General features: G+C 52.5%; 1 protein-coding gene across 1 annotated transcript in view; it reads left to right on the top strand.

Annotated features, from left to right (window-relative positions):
- The window catches only part of LOC133747744 (polycystin-1-like protein 2), a 99,899-nt gene that overhangs the window by 64,044 nt on the left and 15,916 nt on the right, over nucleotides 1–19,939 (top strand). Inside the window, exons 27-37 of the mRNA XM_062176041.1 lie at nucleotides 1,602–1,748; nucleotides 4,891–5,090; nucleotides 5,698–5,915; nucleotides 6,457–6,662; nucleotides 9,628–9,852; nucleotides 10,667–10,871; nucleotides 12,145–12,241; nucleotides 13,823–13,960; nucleotides 15,011–15,196; nucleotides 16,630–16,957; nucleotides 18,671–18,804. Coding sequence (XP_062032025.1) covers nucleotides 1,602–1,748; nucleotides 4,891–5,090; nucleotides 5,698–5,915; nucleotides 6,457–6,662; nucleotides 9,628–9,852; nucleotides 10,667–10,871; nucleotides 12,145–12,241; nucleotides 13,823–13,960; nucleotides 15,011–15,196; nucleotides 16,630–16,957; nucleotides 18,671–18,804 — 2,084 coding nt within the window. The remainder of the gene's footprint in view (nucleotides 1–1,601; nucleotides 1,749–4,890; nucleotides 5,091–5,697; nucleotides 5,916–6,456; nucleotides 6,663–9,627; nucleotides 9,853–10,666; nucleotides 10,872–12,144; nucleotides 12,242–13,822; nucleotides 13,961–15,010; nucleotides 15,197–16,629; nucleotides 16,958–18,670; nucleotides 18,805–19,939) is intronic.

The following is a 19,939-nucleotide window of genomic DNA, read 5'->3' as shown; positions in this document are numbered from 1 at the left end:
TTGCACATCTGCTACTTCCTGATCCTCATGATTGCAAGGTATGTGGAACGGACCTCCATCTCTCAGATGAGGAAACCAAGGGTCAGAGAGGGCGCCTGGTTGATGGTCTACACAGACAGGTCAGTAGCGAGGAGAAGGACTGGAAGTCGCAACCATGGGTCCAGGGCCAGCCCCACCATTGGTTTCTTTGTAGCACTGACCTGTCACTTGCCCACAGTCACACAGCTGGCAAGTTCAGAGCCTCTGTATTCTGAGACCAAAGCTAGTGATCTAAATGAGCGGTGTCCAGACTGGTCATGCATTAGCAGCTGGCCGCTTTGAAAAATAAATCACAGCATTTATGTGCATCTTTAATTCTTCGGGAGTTGCACTTTTGTACTGTAAGTGCCTCAGATGCAGGCTGTGCCCAGGAAGCAGACTCCAGGAGGGTGGGAAGCAGAGGAAGGTTTACTGTGAGCCCTGGTAAGGGAGGACGGGAGGGAGCACAGGCAGAGGGAGGCAGCCAGCCGCACAGCAGCCCACTGGCCCTTGGCAGGGGCTCTGGGGCTGGACTGAGCTGCCCAGGTTTCCATGAGCACATCAGGCACCACATCACTGGGTGTCAGCCACCCCAGGAGGGCCCGTGACCTCGACAGAGGTGGCTTTTTCATCCTGAGGGACCGCCCGCCCTGAAATAAGGACATGCACATCAAGCATGTTTCCACTTGACAGCATGGCGCATGCTCAGTGAAGAGCAGCTGTTGACTCTGCGGCTGTTCTTACTGGTTGTAGAGGGATGGGGAATCGGCTGCAGCGTAGGAAAGAGGGTTTCCCCTTTGCCCAGGTCTCGAGGACCCAAATTAGGTTAGGTGGCACCCTAAATCCCAAGCCCCACATCAGTGATGGCCTCACTGGCTGGGAAATAAAAGAGGGTCCTGCTCTGTGGACTCCGGCCTGCACCTGCTAGAGCACACACACTTTCCACAACCCGGCTTCACTCACTTTTGACTGGATACTGGCCCTGGGCTCGGAACTTGGGGGCGGGGAGCCTTCCATAGCTGGCTTTGTTAAAGATTTTTTAAGTTAGTTGAAAGGCAGAGTTACAGAGAAAAGAGAGAGAAATGAGAAAAGAGGTAGAGGAGGAGGAGGAGGAGGAGAGGGAGATAGAGATCGTCCATCTACTGGTTCATTTCCCAAATGGCCAAATGGCCATGGCTGGGCCAGGCTGAAGCCGGGAGCCTGGAACTCCATCTGGATCTCCCATGTGGGTGGCAAGGGCTCAAGGACTTGGCCTACACCTGCTGCCTTCTCACGTGCATTCACAGGGAGCTGCATCCCAAGCAGAGCATCCAGGACTGGAACTGGTGCTCAGGGCATGCCAGCAACACAGGTATTGCTCCACAGTGCCGGCCCCAGAGCTGACTTTCTGACAAATTAAATTCCACCACGGGAGACAAATTTTGACCAGGGACCCAGGAACAATGAAGAAAATACTCATAGAAGTCTGTTTTCCGGGAGTACTTGTTCTTGGGGTTCAGGTTTGCAAAGATGTTACCTCCATGTGCCCAAGAAAATCTCTCCTCTCCCACAGCCTATTCTCAAAATCATGGTCCCTTCCCCAGGTACGTGAGCCGAGTGCTGGTCTATGAGCCGGCAATGGACCGGAAGTGGTATTTCCTCTGCAATTCGTGGCTGTCCGTCGATGTTGCAGACTGTGTTCTCGACAGGGTGTTTCCTGTGGCCACCGAACAGGACCGAAAACAATTCAGGTGCTTCTTCTCCTCTTTTTAAGCAAATGCTTTTTACTTTCTTCTTTGTGCGATCACGATCCAAACAGAAGCCCATTTCAGCAAGCAGGCCTGGGCAGCCCTGGGTGGGGGCAGCCACAGCAGATCACCTTGTCCTGTTGGGACTCAGGGTCCCAGCTGGGGAGACGTGGCAGGCCATGACAGAATCATCTGCTGGGGGGTGGGAGTGGTGGCAAGTTACCCTATTTACTTATGAAGGTTGCAGAACGGTGTGTTGTTTTTCTGTATCAATGCACAGACCGAATAAGTGAAAATTCAATACCCGGCCACTGGGGCTCCTCTTTCATGCTGTTTTACCCTCCAGGGTTTTTCAGTATACGCTGCCCTTGACTTACTCATTCCCTGTCCCCTTGCCTGTTGTATGGCCTGCTCTCTTAGTGGTCTGCAAACACATATGAGCAGGTACAACATACACATGCATGCATACACTCAGACACACCCTCAGGGCCAGCACTGTGGCACAGTGGGTTAAGTCACCACTTGCAAGGCCGGCACCCCTTAAAGTCCTGTGTGATCCACTTCCAATCCAGCTCCCTGCTAATGCACATAGTAAAACAGTGTAAGATGGCCCAACTGCTTGGGCCCCTGCAGCCACGTGGAGAGCAGAATGAACCTCCAGGCTCCTACCTTTGGTCTGGCCCCGCCGTGGCCATGTGGGGAGTAAACCAGTGGAAGTGGAAGACTTCTCTCTCTCTGCCTCTGCCTCTCCTCTGTAACTCCGCCTTTCAAATAAATAAATATTTTTTAAAAATATTTATTGATTTATTTCAAAGTCAGAGTTACACAGAGAGAGGACAGGCAGAGAGAGAGAGGTCTTCCATCCTCTGGTTCACTCCCCAGCTGGCTGCAATGGCCGGAGCTGCACCGATCCAAAACCAGGAGTCAGGAGCTTGTTCCAGGTCTCCCACGTGGGTGCAGGGGCCCAAGGACTTAGGCCATCCTCCACTGCTTTCCTAGGCCATAGCAGAGAGCTGGACCAGAAGAGCAGCAGCCAGGACTAGAACCGGTGCCCATGTAGGATGCTGGTGCTTCAGGCCAAGGCGTTAATCTGCTGTGCCACAGTGCCACCTCAATAAATAAAATCCTTTAAAAAAAAAAAAAGACACAGATACCCACAATCTCACACGTGCACCGCACACTCACAGTCACACACATGTGTGCATACACACACACAGTCATACACACACAAGCACACACACACATAGTCAATCTCACACACACTCACAGATGCGTGAACATGCATGCACACATACTCAACACCATAGATGCTTATATCTTTCTAAAAGCTAACCTACTATAAATGTGTTGCTTTTCTTCTGTTTTTTAAATTTTTATTTTATTCAAAAGGCAGAGAGAGAGAGACATCTTCCATCTATTGGTTTTCTCCCCAGAGCAGTCAGGGCTGCTACAAGCTGAAACCAGGAGCCTGGAACTCCATCCAGGTCTCCCAAATGGGTGACAAAGACCCAAACTTGAGCCATCACCTGCAGCCTCCTGCAGTGCGTGCTAGCAGGAAGCTGGATTGGAAGCAAAGCCGGGACTTGAACCCAGGCACTCTGATTTGGCATTCCAAGCAACAGCTTAACTACCGCATCACAGTGCTTGCCCTGCCTTTCTTCTTTAACAATATATCACGAGCATCCTGTTGGGAGAGTGTGTTTGAGTCATACCATTTCCTTGTTGGTTTTCAAATATTTCATAGAATGGATATCACACTACAAATCCCACCATTCTCCTACTGATGGGCACTAGGCCTATATCCAGCGCATTTATTCAGAAGATCTGGGCCTCCAAGAGGGAAAAAGTGTCCATCAGAAAGACATGGACCCTACAAGAGGTTGAACACAGATATGGGCAGGGAACTGTGGGTCTCACACACCTGCCACTGACTTGCTGCATCACCCTGGATCTTCAAAGGCTTAGCATGTGCATCTGAAAATGAGTTATTTGGTGTCCCCTACCCCCAAAGGTCACTGAAGCAAACTCCATGAAATGACATCCGTAACACTCTCGGCATGGGACATGGCTCAGAGTCGGGAGCAAACATTGTCACCAAGTGCATCAGAACGTGGGCTGCCTGCAAACAGCAGGGAGCTCCCTGAAGGCGGGGTGTGTCTTCCCCTGTGAGTCCCTGGTGCCCATCAGAGCATGTGGTGTGAAAAGGGCAACGTGGAAAGTCACTGTTGCTGGCAACCTTTACTCTAAGGCCTGCCTCCAGCTCCCGGTGCTCCAGAGCAGCCGTCAGAGCATGGGACAGCCCTGGAGGGTGCTGGGCTTGACCAAGCAGAACAGGTGCCAGTGAGGAATCTCAGCTCTGCATGCCCTCTGGAGAATCAGAGCCCTTATTCAGATTATTCTAACATTACATTTATATTAATGTATTAAAATACATTACTACAATGACAGCAAAAGGAGTGCCGGCTCGCCCAGTTGTTAAGAGCGTTATGTCCCACACTGGAGTGCCTGGGTTCGATTCCCAGCTTTGGCTCCTGTCTCCAGCTTCCTGCTGAAGCAGATCCTGGCAGGCAGCAGTAACAGCTCAAATGACTGCGTTCCTCCCGCACACTGCGCAAAAGCTGGACTGTGGCCACGGCTCCCACCTCTGGCCCAGCCTTGGCTACTGCAGGCATTTGGAGAGGGGACCAGTAGATAGCAGTTCTCAAATCAATAATAAAATTTCTTTTAATCCCAGCAAAAACAATACTGCTAATACCCATTGACAACTCATCTATTGCCAGCTACTGTCCCAAGTGCTTTACAAAACGTTATCACTTTTAATCCTTGCAATAATCCAATGGGGTAGGCTGCTCCCCATCTTCCAGACAAGTAAACTGAGGTACAAAGACTACAGTCACTTACCTGGGGTCAGAGCGCTAGGAAGAGGGCAGTCCAGGGTCTCAACCCAGCTCTTTCCAGGGTGGCCATTTCCACAGCTGCTATGATGCAGTGTCTCTTTTGCAACATTAAAAATATGTATGACAATCCTGAGAAACAAATCCTTCCCTCTCCTCCTCCTCCTTATCCCGGGCTGGCTCCACAGAGGCCAGTGTCTCTCCATTCCTGTCTCCCTAATGCCTGCCCCTCACTCTCTGCCCGCTCACAGCCACCTGTTTTTCATGAAGACCTCTGCGGGCTTCCAGGAGGGACATCTCTGGTATTCCATCTTCAGCTGCTCGGCTCGGAGCAACTTCACCCGTGTGCAGCGGGTGTCCTGCTGCTTCTCCCTGCTCCTGTGCACCATGCTAACCAGCATCATGTTTTGGGGCATCCCCAAGGACCCAGCGGAGCAAAAGATGGACTTGGGTAATTCTCAGTGTCGCGGTGGCTGGGGCTTTCACCTCCCTTGCACTGTTACTGCCATTCCAGAGCCCCCAGGACCACTCTCAGCTTTAATCAGCCACAGAAGAACTCACATAACTAAGAAAGTGCATGGTACTCACAACCATGGCTTATTGCAGCAAAAGAACATAGGTGAAAATCAGCCACAGACAGAGGTGCGGGAGCCAGGGCCCAGGGGAGGCCAGGCATGGAGCTTCTGGTTGTCACCTCCCAGGGTGGCCAGGGACAGCACTAACTACTCCTGACAAGGTAGGGCAGCAAACGAGAAGTACTGCCAGCCAGGAAAGCCTGCCCAAGCCTTAGTGTCTAGGGCCAGCATGGCTGACCAGCCACCCCAGAGGTCAAGTTGACACCATAAGACCCTAGACCCCACAATAAGTTACACAGTCCATACAGATCATCCGTGTGGCCCACGGCCCCCGATAAACAAATAGATAGTCTTATCAAGCAGCACAACCCAAGGGGTCAGAGGTGAGCTCCCAGGTGCTGGGCCAGATGCATGCTTCAAGGCACAGCCACCTCCTGGAAGGGTGACTGCCCCTCCCCGTGACCTGCTTCCTGCCTTTCCCAGGTAAAGTTGAATTCACCTGGCAGGAAGTGGTGATTGGGCTGGAGAGCTCTGTCCTCATGTTTCCCATCAACCTCCTGATCGTTCAGATCTTTCGGCACACCCGTCCTCGGGCCACGCAGGCGCAGAGCCCTGGGAAACGAGACAGCGTGACCCCCAACCTGACTTCTACACCCCAACCCGTGGAGGATGGCTTCCTGACACCCGAAGCGGTGACCAAGGCATGTCTTCAACCTCAGCCCGTGTGGGGGTGGCTGTAGCCATGCAGACGTGGGTGCACAGCCTGGGACTTGGGGCCCTGCAGCCCTGTTTTGTCTGACAGTATCAGTTGCCAAAATTCATGAACTGAGTATAATCACACACATGCATACATCCATGTACATGTACACATGTACAAGCATGTATATACATTTTTTAGTACATACTGCATGCAAAATAGTCCACCCTCACTGTAATCTCCTAGACTGGAATCTGCTCATAGAAAAGATTCCCTCTTCTATGTTCACGAACTTTACAAGCTTTTATTGAGCACCTATTATGAACCACACTTCCAAAAACACAGCCTGGAATGAATCAGTTCAAACCATCAAAGAGGGATTTTAGAGGTAACAGGACAAATGCTCGGGAGGTCAATATCACATCTCAGTGGGCAGAGCTGGGCTTCAAATGAGTCTACCCAGGGCAGGGCATATACTGTTGACCCCTAAACCGCACCCATTACCCATGGCTCACGTTCTGTTACCGACCTGGGCTGCCTTGCAGGATATGAGGAGACTGGTCAGCTCACTGTTTAAAGCTCTGAGGGTGCCATCCCCTGCCTCCAGCTGCGACTCCATGAGCCTGATGGACATCAACAATCTCCTGGCCTTGGTGGAAGACCTCATATGTCCACAGAACGTGACAGGCCAGGAGTTTGGGGAGGAAGCCAAAAAGCCACTCGCTCTTGGATCTGTACAGGTGGAAGGTAAGTCCTGGACATTTCAGAGCCATTTTGGATCCAGGTTTGTATTACTAGGGGGTCAAGAGGCTGTGCTGGGGTCTCCCTCACTAGCTTCTGCCTCAGCCACTCATTACCCCCTCTCTGTACCACTTGCACCTGTTGTCTACATGGCCCCCAAGTTCTCACTGCAACATGCAGAGGCCCCTGCTGACCTGGGGTCTCGTCTCTTACTCCACTCCTCCTGCTCTGAAGGATGTGCCCCAGAGAGCCAAGTATGTGCCATGCATAGAGGTCATCCAAGTGCCTATCCTATGGACGCGTGGAACCACATTTGGCGCCTTGGCACTCACCATGGACGTGCTAGAAGGGGCTGACTTGAAGACCACAAACTCTGGAGTCGGCCATACTCTGGGGCTCTTCAGGCTGCAGTAACAGCTGTGCAAGTTGCTCAACCTCTCTGAAACTTAGTTTCTTCCTCTATGGATCCACCTAGCTCTTTGGCCTATCATGAGGACTGAATGAGATCGTAAGATAGGTGCAAAGCTGAGGTCCCAGCCAGGCACAAGGCAGGTGTTCAGTGAGTGGTGTTATAACTGGCCATGATGGTATCTTCCAGAAACATGAGCAAAAGCCTTGCAGCACGAGGGTGTCGACACTGGGATCTTTAGTGGAGGGAGGCACAGTCAGGAGGGTGAGGGAGGAGGCTGCCAGTCAGAGGGAGGTGGGGTTGACGTTGCCCCAGGGGCATACCCTGCCTCCTGGCCTGGTCTGCAGCAGGGGCAATGATATCACAGTCATAGCCTTCTCCCCATGGAAGTGATGTTTCCTTACTCTGGTGACCAGTGAGAGAGCACAGGGCAGAGGGACTCCACTTTGCCACTCACATACCCATCTGCACGCCCCATGAGGAGATGGGCACTGCTCAGGGCCAGGAGAACATGTCCCTGGATGCCGCCACCTCCCAGCTCAGGCCCAGGGACCAAGGCCTGGCTCTTCCTCTCTAGAAGCCAAGTGTCTCATTAAAAGGCAAAGGGAGGGGCTGGCATCATGATGTAATGCATTAAGACACTGCTTGCAATGCTGGCATCCCATACGAGCATTGGTTTGAGTCCTGGCTGCTCCACCAATGCAGTTGCCTGCTAATGCACCTGGGAAAGCAGCAGAAAATGACCCATGTCCTCAGGCCCCTACACCCACATGGGAGACCCAGATGGAGTTCCAGGCCTGGCCATTGTGACCATCTGGGGTGTAAGCCAGTAGATGGAAGCTCTTTTCTCTCTCTCTGCCTCTCTAACTCAGCCTTTCAAATAAACAAATAAAATTTTTTAAAAGGCACAGGGAATAGTGGAAATGTTCAAATTTTGTTTCTTCTTACAATGAATGTGTTACCTCTGTAATTTAAGAAAAAAGACATTTAAAAAATTTTTTTTAGAACTCTGAAATTCGAACTATAGAAAAACATTCAGAAGGTAAATCAGAGGAAACTTGACCACTGATGGGATATTTAGTGCTGTGCAGAAGTTATTTGTTGATTATTCATCATTATCATTAATCATTTTTTTTTTTTTGGACAGGCAGAGTTAGACAGTGAGAGAGAAAGACATTGAGAAAGATCTTCCTTCTGTTGGTTCACCCCCTAAATGGCTGTTACGGCCGGTGCGCTGCGCCGATCCAAAGCCAGGAGCCAGGTGCTTCCTCCTGGTCTCCCATGCGGGTGCAGGGCCCATGGACTTGGGCCATCCTCCACTGCCTTCCCGGGCCACAGCAGAGAGCTGGACTGGAAGAGGAGCAACTGGGACAAAATCCCGCGCCCCAACTGGGACTAGAACCAGGGGTGCTGGCACCGCAGGTGGAGGATTAGCCTAGTGAGCTGTGGTGCCGGTCTATCATTAATCATTTTAAAGATTGATAATGGGTGGCAGCATTTTAAGCTGCCACCAGCAATATCAGCATCCCATATCAGATCGCTGGTTTGAGTCCTGGCTTCTCCACTTCCAATCCAGCTCCCTACTAATATACCTGAGAAGGCAGGGGAAGATGGCCCAAGTACCTGGACCCCTGCCACCCACATTGGAGACCCAGATGGAGCTCTAGGCTATTGGCTTTGGCTCAGACCAGCTGTGGCTGTTGTGACCATTTGGGGAGTGAACCAGTAGATGGAAGAGCTCTGTCTCTCTATCCCCTCCAAATAAATCAACCAATCTTTCTTAATTAAAAAAAATTTGATAATGCCATCAGGATTATCTTCTTAAAAAAAGATTCTTTATCTTCTATAGAAATGCTCTGTCTTTTTCAAATGATCCACGTGGAGAGAGTGGGAAGGCACTGGCAAAGACATCAGGAGCTGTTAGGTTTAAAGCCAGGGCAGTGGGTGCCTGTGACTCCACCTCATCACCCCCTTTATTTCTGTGTGTTTGAGAGGGCTCATAACCTAAAGACAGCTAAACTATGGCTCTATATTAAGTGGACTGTCTGCTTTTGGTGGAGCCTTAGAGGCTTGAGATGAGTGTGGACTGAGAGCTGTGTTTGGTTCCTCAGGGCTGAGGGTGTGTCAAAGATGACACTCCCCCTAAAGACAGCTAAAAATGTAGGATGCTATCTTTAGCGCTAGGCTAAGCAGGATTTCTGTCCGCATCTCACTGTGTTAAAGTATGTGCAGATGAGACGGTACCACGTCTAGGACTCGCTTTACAATCCTCCAGGAGGGCAAAACGCTGGGGCCGAGATGAGGCAAGGTTAGCCAAATGCTGGTAAGTGTCCAGCAGTGTGGCGGGGGTGGCGTGAATGTCTGTGAGAAAGGCTGAAAGAGAAACTTCCAGATCCTGGCTGGCTGGGCAACCCAAGAACCTGCCCCCATGGGTTAACCCCAGACTTCTCACCTGGCAATGGCAAGTGCTTGCTACCCAAGGTGCCTGCTGTTCCTGTTTGTTCTCCTTGGCTGGTTTGCTGTCGTTCTGCCCCAGCTGATCACTCTCCCCTGGTTCCCCAGGGAGAAGGCAGCGCCCCGAGCCTGAGATGGCCCTGAGAGAGCCTTGGAAGGACGGCCTCTATAGGCAGTGTCTCTACCTTCAGCTGGAGCACGTGGAGCAAGCACTGAGGCTGGTTGGGCCCTGGAGCTTCCCCCAGCGCCACAGCCACGCCCGGGCACTCAGGCAGCTGCAGACCCTGAAGGGCTGCCTGGGGGGACAGCAGGACCTCCTGGTCCCAGCATGCACCAGGTAAGCCAGTATGCTGGGGCCTGTGGGAGAACATCCCCAGGCCTCCCCAAGCAGAAGTGACTCAGGATTCCACACACACTCAGGGAAGTGGGTTCGCACAGAGCTATTTGCTGACAGATGCTTATAGCCCTTGATATAGCACTTCACAGGTCATAACCGTTTTCATATGGGCTGCCTCCTCACTGTGCACCCTCCAAACAGTCCCTCACCCTCTCTGCACCTCTGTTTCTCCATCCGTAAAGCAGGAACGATGTCTATCTCCTGGCTCAAATTTACAAGACACACTTCAAGATGACCCGAGAAAGGTGAACACAGACAGGTTTTAGATGGCATTAAGGAATTACCACTAGCTTCTTAGGTTTGTCCCTAAGTGAGAAAGAAATTTGATCAGAGCATGACCATCTGAGGCGTGCGTTCTGAAGTGGTTCGGAATGACTGATGTTGTGTCTGCGATCTATTTTTAAATATTCCAGCAGCCCCTGCCCTGACAAGGAGGGTGACAAGGTAACAATGGCTGTTGAAGTCCAGGGGTTGATGAGTGTCTTGAGTTTCCTTCTGCTCGCTTGCTTTTGTATCATGACACATTTTCATACTGAAAACAAAAAGCTGACGCAGTGCCAGCCTTCTCGGCTCTCCGTAAGGAATAATGGAGCCAGGCCGTGCAGCTGGTGCTGCAGCTGAGCATGGCTGCTAGACCCAGGTCACAGACGAGATGAGAGAGGCCTGAGAGCTCAAGAGCTCGGCCAAGGTTGTGCAGGTGGTGGGGTGGAGTGGGATTTGAACTCTGACTGTGTCCCTCCACTTTCCTCGGCAGCGCCCTGCGGGCCAGCAGGCCTCCACGTGGCCTGCCTTGGTGGTGCGTCCTGGTGGGCTGGCTCCTGGTGGCGGCTACCAGTGGCGTGGCAGCCTTCTTCACCATGCTCTACGGCCTGCACTACGGGCGGGCCAGCTCCATCAGGTGGCTCCTCTCCATGGCAGTCTCCTTCGTGGAGAGTGTGTTCATCACCCAGCCCTTGAAGGTCAGCACCCCACCCCCACGTGGCTGCCCTCCTCCCTGCTGCCAACGCTTGCCTTGCTTGGGCTACAACCATTCCTTCCTTTATTCACTCAACAAACCTACAGGGAGCACCACCTCTGTGTGGGCCCTGGGGCAGGAGGGCTGACACAGTAATAGCCCTGGTCACTGGGCACTCACTGGGCCAGGCTTAGTGCTGTGCTAAGACGCTTGTGTTTCTTCATCACAATCACCAGAGGAGGGTTCACACCCCCATTTTACAGGTGAGAAACCTTGAGGCAGTGTTAAAGTCACAAGCAAGTACAAGGGTACTCCAAAAGTTCCTAGAAAAATGGAACCAACAGATACTTTATTCTGGTGGAAAAAACTGTGAAATCCATGCATAGTTTCTTCATGCTACATTTTCCATGATGTTTTTGAACATCCCTTGTGTAGATCAATGTGGATAATACTCTATCTACTGGGTTTTCATTGACAATGTATGTGTACATCAATTAGAAGCTACACTCCTAGCTCTGAAATGTAAAATCACATATAGAACATGGGAGAGTCAAAGAGAGGCTGAGCCCAGGCCAGGAGCTTCCCCTGGGAGGCGTCAGGTGGAGGTCAATCCCTGGGGGCCCCCTGGAAGAAGCAGCGCTGAGTGTGGGAAGCTACAGACAGGACAGGGAGGAGGGGGACATTCAAAGTGAATCTGGTTGCCTATGGGATGCCACCACATCCTGCGCCCCCACCCCCACCCCTCTTCGCCCACTCTGCCCTTTGGTTTCCCCCATTCCACCTTGATCAGCCTTTAGCATACGAGCAAAACAAACCACACAAAACTTGCGACCCTCCCCCAGACCAGGCTCAGAGAGTATCATGAACAGACAAGTGTCCCTGTCCCCAGCCCTTGTGTTCCCACCCCAACTGCAGACTCCTGCGTAGTAGGTGCAGGGCGAGCTGCGTGTTTCACCTAGCACCAGAGGGCAGGCATGGAGGGAGGCAGGAGCTGTAACCCAGGGAGGAGTGACTGCCCACCTGAGAGGTGAGAGACCCGTCAGGTAGGCAAGCAACGGGTGAGACGGCGCCAGTGCATGCAAGCATTCCCTCTGCTTGGAGGAGGCCCTCACTCCTCACAAGCCCCCACCCTCCTGCAGAGGAGGGAATAGGAGCCATCCCACTTTCCCAGAGCCTGGCCCCGCGCCCAGAACAGAAATGTGGCCCCAGTCCTGGACCGGACCCTGGCAGTGACCAGCACAGGCACAAGGCCAACACTCAACACTCGTGTCTTCCAGGTGCTGGGCTTCGCTGCTTTCTTCGCACTGGTGCTGAAGAGAGTAGAGGACGAGGAGGAGGCCATGCCCCCACTGCTGGGACATCTGTCTGGCCCAGGTAACGGGATCTCGGTGGGTAGAGGCAGGGGCCTGGTCTCCTGGTGGTGCTCAGGAGCCCTCAGGGATTCCTGGGCTCCCCCACCAGCCTTCCACCCAGGAATACCATCCCTGTCTCCTGTTGCTCCTCTCCTTGCAGCTCCCCACCAGAAGAGGCACTGGGCTCTTCCCTGGCTGTCCTCTGTGTAACCCAAGCAGGCAACTTCCTTCCCCCAGGCTCAGGGCCCTGGGCTTGAGAACAAACTAAATGAAGGAAGAGAAATAAATAAGTAAATGCAGCAGCAGGTTGCAGGCAGGCTGTAGATTAGACTTCTAGGACCAAGGTCTGCAAACCTGAGCAGACAGGCAGAGCTAGCCCACCAGCCATGTCTGCAAATAGTTTTATTGGAACACGGCCGTGCTGACCCCTGGCCTAGGTGGCCGCTGATCAATCCCTTCCTGCCAACCTGACCTCTTGTTTCCCACCCCAAGCTTCTAAGGGCACTGACAGTAAGAGAATTAGACAAAACAAGCAAGGCAGCCAAATAAAATCAAGCTGCTACTGCCTGCTGCAGAGAGCTCGACTTTCTCGGAAAATAACCGAGGAACAAACAAACCACGCCCCTGGGCGCGCATTGCTGTACAGCACGGCTACTGCGTCACGGCCCTCAAGTCTTCTATTCCAGGACAGGGTTTTGGCCTTGAGATCCAAAAAGTCCATTAAAATATTCTCTCAAGACAACAGAGACGCCAGCCCCCAGAGCAGTTAAACAGTCATTCCCCTGGCAGTTCCCCAGAGAGGGCGGGCCCTGCGCCAGGCAGTGACAGCGCAGGAACATAAGTGACATGAAATCTACCCATTGAGAGTGCACTGTGTGTTGACTGTTGTAACCATCACCACAATCCAGATGCAAACACCACCCTACAGGGATGCCTCCCCCCTCAGCCAACACGGCCTTGAGCGGGCGCGTGGAACAGGCTGCTCACTTCCCCCGGGGTGAACGGCCCATTTGCAGAAATGACAGTAAAAGCACAGGTAGCCATCCAGGTGTGATCTGTGCAGAGACCCAGAGGTGGGGCAGAACGAGAGAGTGCAGACTTAACTGAGGTACTGCCCAGGCTTGCTCCTGAGGGATGGAAGGAAGGGATTGCACACGGGGCTTGTGCAAAGGCCCTGAGGCAGGACAGAGCTTGTCGTTTTGTGGCAGTTATTGTCAGAGTGGATGGAGCGTGGCGAGCTGGGGATCAGAGAGCGTGGTTCAAGATGAGGGGAGAGAGAGGGGTGGGAAGCAAGTCGTGCTGGGATTCACGGAGGCTTTGAATGGGAGAGTGGCATGGTCTGTTTGGTGAAAGATGTCTGGTGTTGCTCTTAGGGGCTGGAGGAACTGGGTCAAAGTTGCAAATGGGGAGACCAAGTAGGGAGGCCCGGTGGAGTAGACAGAGGGACGGATCCGCAAGACCGTTGGGTCAGTGCACACCTATCAGAATAGCTAGAGGGAAACAATACAGTAACACCTGGTGAGAGAGGGGTCTCCTGGTTGCCAACAGAGAGCCTGGAACCCTGCCTGCTTGGGGCACAGCCCTGGTGTTCTTGCTTCCACAGGTCCCTGTGCCTTGTACCGGGCACGAAGACGCAGCAGCAGGGACATCTACCACCCGCCTCTCGCCGCCACTGTTGAGAAGCTGAAAACCACCCGCCTCCAGGAACAGAAAGCATTTGCCCTCATCAGAGAGATCCTGGGTAGGCGGCCTTGTCCCAGGTCTGAGGGCAGGTAGCTGGCCTGGGAAAGATCTGAGGAAAGCCAACAAAGCCATCCCTAATCTCAAAATCTGAAATCCGAAATGCTCCCAAATCTGAAAATTTTGATCCATGCACAGTTACTGAAGACATTGTACAGTGATGCCTTCAGGCTAGGTGCACAGGTGTACACAAAACAACAGCACATTTCCTGGTCGGACTCAGATCCCATCCCCAACATATCTCATTATGCATATGCAAATACCCCAACGTCCAAATAATCCAAAATCCCAAACAATTCCGGTCCCAAACATCTCAAACAAAGGGCACTCAGCCTGCATAAAGTGTGACCAGTGAGTTCCATGTGAGCAGTTCAGATGGTCCTGCCAGAGACCTCAGGGACAGTGCAGTCAGCAGCCGCAAGCTGGCCCACCTCTGCTCAGCATCCATCCCTGTGTCCTCCAGTGGGCAGCTCTTGGAATGCAGATCCTCAGGCCCCAGCGCCCAAGGTTCTGGTTCAGGAGGAACGTGCATCTACCGCATGTGGTGTGCAGACCCCTAAACTAAGTCTTCTACACTCAGGGGACCCTTCCAGTGCTCTCACCTGTCTGTCTCCCTCACTGTTATAGCCTCAGCCATTCGACGTGGCAGCTGCTTCACTTGTTAAACTCTGCTTTCTAATGGAATCTGCCCAGGCACTGTTAAGTGCTTTGTAGGTACCAATGGGCCCCCCAATACAACCCAGCATCACAGAATTATCCCCATTTCACAGATGATGAGAGTGAGCCAGAGAGAGACAGAGTCACTTGCAAAGGGCACATGGGTGGGAAATGGCAAAGCTGAAATGTGAACCCAGACAGGAAGCCCCATGGTCCGTGATCTGCACTTCTCCCTGTTGTGTCTGTAAGGATTGGTTCTACTGTCACCACAGGGGCGAGGGGCTGGGCTGAAGCCTCAACTGTTCCAGGCCATCCACCACCATTCCATCTCCTGCCCTGGACTTGGTGGGAGTCAGGGATCCTGCCTGACCCAGGGCTGTGCATCCCCTCCCAGCAAATGTAGGCTTCCTGTGGATGCTACTGCTAGCTGCCTATGGCCAAAGGGACCCCAACGCCTACCACTTCAACAGACACCTCGAGCACAGCTTCACCCAAGGCTTTTCAGCTGTGCTGAGCTTCCAAGAGTTCTTCAAGTGGGCCAATACCACCCTCATGAACAACCTGTTCACTCATCACTCAGGTACAGTCCCGGACCCCAGGACTGGGCTTCAGCCCCCAAGCGTGTGCTCCTACCTAGGAAGAGATACAGGTCACAGTCAACATCAGCCGAATGCCTGGAACCAGGCACAGGAGGCTGTGCATGCCCAAGGAAAGGGCCCCCACCCTCCCCTGGTGCGTGCTGCAGGATGTCCCAAGTGACAGACAATGGGGCAAGAATCCACTGGGCAATGGCAGTGTGCCAGGTGGAAGGAACAATGTAAGAAAAGCCTGGCACACCACATCATGTGTACCAGGAACCACAAGCACTGGGCACGGCTACAGCATAGGCTCAAGGAGCAATGAAGAGCAGAGCAGGAAAGATCAACAGGGGCCACATGATGAAGGAGCTCCCCAGTTAAGATTTTCCCTGGAGGAAATGGGGCACCTTGGGGTTTTCCTCACTAGGGAGGAACGTATCTCTGTTAAGAAAGACCCCCCTGGGGCCAGCGCCACAGCTCACTAAGCTAATCCTCCGCCTGCAGCGCTGGCACTCCGGGTTCTGTCCCGGTTGCTCCTCTTCCAGTCCAGCTCTCTGCTGTGGCCCGGGAGGGCAGTGCTTGGGCCCTGCACCTGCGTGGGAGACCGGGAGGAAGCACCTGGCTCCTGGCTTTGGATCGGCACAGTGTGCTGGCTGTACCGGCCATTTGTGGGGTGAACCAACAGAAGAAAGACCTTTCTCTCTGTCTCTCTCTCTCACTGTCTAACTCTGCCTGTCAAAAAAAAAAAAAAAAAAAAAAAAGACCCCTCTGTAAGAATGTGGCAAGTGGAGTGGTGGGTGGGCAAGTTAGGATGCTGGGGCAATAGGATGGAAGCTGATACAGGGACAGGGGACAGCAGTGAATGGGAGAAGGGGACAGATGCAAAACAAAACATGAAGAGGTAGGGTGGATGGGACATGGTGACCATTAGGAAGTGAGGGTTGTACGTGGGAGACCCGGAAGAAGCTCCTGGCTTCAGATGGACTCAGCTCCGACTGTTGGCAGCCATTTAGGGAGTGAACCAATGGAGGAAGATCTTTCTATCTGTCTCGCCCTCTCACCATCTGTAACTCTACCTCTCAAATAAATAAATAAAATCTTAGGAAAAAAAAAAAGATAGGAGTTTGGAAGAAATGAGAGAAAGGGAATATAACTAAAAACCAACCAAACAAAAAGGGTTGAGGTCAAAGGGAACAGATGATGTCCCGGTCCATGAAGGAGTGTAGGAGCGGCACTCCCCGAGGGAGCAGAGCGGTCTGTGAGGGTAGAGAGGCAGCTCAGGTGGGTGATGGAGGCCTGTGGCTGTCCAGAAGCTTCTCTTGGCAGTCTCTGAAATGGGTGCACTGGCGTTCACATTAGCACTGGGACCAGGCAGCTGGGAATGCGTTACGATCACTCCGAGTTCCAACTTCACCCACGTGGTTTTCCTCTTTAGGCTTTATCACCGATGGGAACTCCAAACTGGTCGGCAGTGCCCAGATTCGCCAAGTGAGGGTGCGCCAAGGCTCGTGCCCCCTTGCTCAGCAGTTGCAGGCTTCTCTCGATGGATGCCGTGCGCCATATTCCCTGGATGTTGAAGACCTGACAGACTATGGGGAAGGCTGGAATGCCTCTGCCCTCAATAACAGCAACAGCTTTCCCCAGGCTTGGCAGTACCTGAGCCAGAGCCAGCGTCAAGGGTATCCCACGTGGGGGAAGCTCGCTGTGTATGGAGGAGGGGGCTATGTGGTCTCCTTGAGCTCTGATCGCCAGAAAGCATCAAGGTAAGTCTCACTTGACTCGTTTGAGGCTTTAGGAAAGTCATTTTCTGGAGTCTGTGTCTGACCCGATGATGTATCTTCAAAATGGGGCTAAGCCATGTTCATTCGCCATCGTGGGAGGGGCTGAGGGACTCAGAATCAGGTCATATTTCTGGATGCTTGGAAACCGTGCCATCTCAGAGTAGGAAGGGAAGTCCCTTTCCGGCATTCTCAGCCTGGTGCTCTGAGCTCAGTCTCCTCTGCCAGAGCCGGCCCAGGGACGGGGAGCTCACTACCACATGGAGCAGTCCATCACCAGGCAAGAGGCAAGTGCTTAGGGCTCAGCAGGACTTGTACAAGATCTGAAGTTTACCCTACTTGTAAGCTGACAAGCTAGCCTGTTCCTGTTCCCTGGATGCTCACAGAAGATGCGAGCCTCCTGTGTCACTTTACAGCAAAAGCCGCCGTGGAACATCATGCTGGTCTGAGTCAGTTTCCTGCTGAGGGCTGTGACAGATGCCGGCCAATGCCTGCAACGCTGAACTTGCTCTCACCACTTTTACAGCAGTACAAACCAGTCTTCTCTTTGTTGGCAGGAAGACACCCCTCACCCCTCGTGGCAGCTCACTGCAAACAGCCCTAAGAAATGGCCTGGGCCTTGTGTCCCTGGAGCACAGAGTGAATGTGCAGGGATGCTCGGGGCCCTGGTGTTCTGGGGTCTAGGGGTGCTCTAGGGTCTCTGCCAGCACATACCCTAGAAGCAGGGAACCAGTGTATGTGTCCCAGGCAAATGAGAGAGCCCACCAGAGCGTCAGCTTCCTCCTTTGTAGAACTGTAACACCAAGGCTCCAGGTGCAGCCTGCACCCTGCCTACAAGTAGGGTTCCTTTTCTCAAAGGGAAGCAATGGGCAGGGGCCTCCTGGGCCCAGGCTGGAACCTCTCTGTTATGCTGTAGGCGTGTTTTCCCTGCCACTTGGGGTGACTGAGACATTCTCTCATTCTGCTTCTGGCAAGAAGCAGGATGCAGGCCCACTGGGGATTCCACATCCTTTAAAACAGGCCCATTCTTACTGCTGGTGGTGGTAACAGCTGTCATGACTACACTCACACACACACACACACACACACACTAATACACTCTTCCACCTTCTCTTGACAATGAACCGTTGTGAACAAGGAAGCCAAGGCTAGAGACATTATGAGCAGCCAGGATTTGAAGCCATTTCCCTCCCAGGCACACGCTGTCGCCACACCAGGCTGGGACTCCAGGAGCTGGTCTCATGTGAGCTGCCAGCCCCAGAAAGACTTTCATAGCTGCACCTGCCACCTAAGCCCCGGATGTTTTATGAGGACATGTATTTTATAACACCACGGTTTGCAGACTGAAAAAGCACCAGACTCCCATGGAGGGCTCATCAAAATGTACCACCCTGGACCCCAGCCACTGAGTTTCTGATTCAGAAGGCCTGGGGCCTGAGAATCTGCATTTCCAACAAGTTCCCAGATGATGTTGCTATTGTTGGTCTGGAAGCCCAGCTTCGTAATATCCTGGAGACTGTGGGAACCAAGATACTGCCCTGAGAGCTAACGGGGGTGACCACTCCTCAGACCTGCCCTGCTGGCCCTGGGAGCAGAGCAGAGGCAGGGGAAGTTCAGTCAGGTGGCCCCAACCCTGTCAGGGGAGTGAGGGGTCAGGGAGCCTGCTGGGATGGACCCTCAAAAGCCCCTCTTTTCCAGAGTTCTCCAGTACCTCTTCGACAACACCTGGCTGGACACACAGACCAGAGCTGTGTTTGTGGAGTTCACCGTGTACAACGCCAACGTCAACCTGTTCTGCATTGTCACGCTGACCCTGGAGACCAGCGCCCTGGGTGTGCCACCTTGCCTCAGAGCCTCTTCCATCCGGGCCCAGCTGTCCCAGGGCCAGAGCTGCCTGGGAAATCTAGGCCTGGGTCTTTGTTCTCCCTGCAGCTGTTCATCCCTTGCCTTCCCAGTTCTCCTAAAGGAACCCCTTGGGGTCTAAAGGTGGCTCACCCCCTCTCCTGGGCATTGGGGTGGGAGCTGGCAGGGAGGGGCTGGAGAGAGCGTGACTTGGTAATGGGTGATGCCACCTAAAGCAAGAGTTTTCAACTTGTACATCAACCAGAGTGTGAAGTCCATTTTACATCACAATCCAATGCACACACACACAACTGGGGTGAGTCTCGCAGACACCACTGTCCTTAGCTATGTATTCTGTGTTCTCTTTCTATCCCTAAAAAAAAAAAAAAAAAAAAAGGGCTAATCCCAAACAATTCAAGATCAAGAACACTAGAGCCTGCTCAGTTAATAATCAACTAATAATCAATCTGCCTAAAACTTGACCTCTTCTCCTTTAAATACTAAACACCTAGAAAATATTGTTTCATATCTAATTATGAAAGGGACTATATAAGGTGAAAGGCAGGTCTTCCATTTCCGTTGGCATTCTCCACTGGTATCAGGTCCTTTCAAGTTCTTTGACATTTATTTGTAGATCTTTGGTTCTATTTCCTTTTGCCACTTTTTGGGTTAGGGGGCGGGGCTTCTGGCCTGGGCAATCAGCAGCTCCTGGAGTGGTCAGGCACTCTCTGTTCTGTCATCCCTGGGGCTGACTTGGGACACAGAAGACTTACTAGTCAAATTGGCTTACAATATTGTTGCTCAAAAATCATTACAATGCAAAAAAGAGGGGGGCGGGCAAAGAAAAAGCAAAACAGAGAAACAACTCAGAAGAAGGCTGAGGGATGGACATGTAGCCTCATGGTTTAGGATGCTGGTTAGAACACCTGTGTCCCACATCCAAGTACCTGGATTTAATCCCCAACTCAGGCTCCTGACTCCAGCTTCCTGCTAATGCACACCCTAGGAGGCAACAGTGATGGCTCAAGTAGTCAGGTCCCTGCCACCCACAAGGAAAACCTTGTTTGAGTTCTTAGCTACCAGTTTTGCTCCTGGCCCAGCCCGGCTTTTGTAGGCTTTAGGGGA

This window comes from Lepus europaeus, chromosome 19 (genome assembly GCF_033115175.1).
Source record: "Lepus europaeus isolate LE1 chromosome 19, mLepTim1.pri, whole genome shotgun sequence".
NCBI lineage: Eukaryota > Metazoa > Chordata > Mammalia > Lagomorpha > Leporidae > Lepus > Lepus europaeus.
The sequence above is the reverse complement of the archived record's forward strand: the minus strand, read 5'-3'. Positions and strand labels throughout refer to the sequence as shown.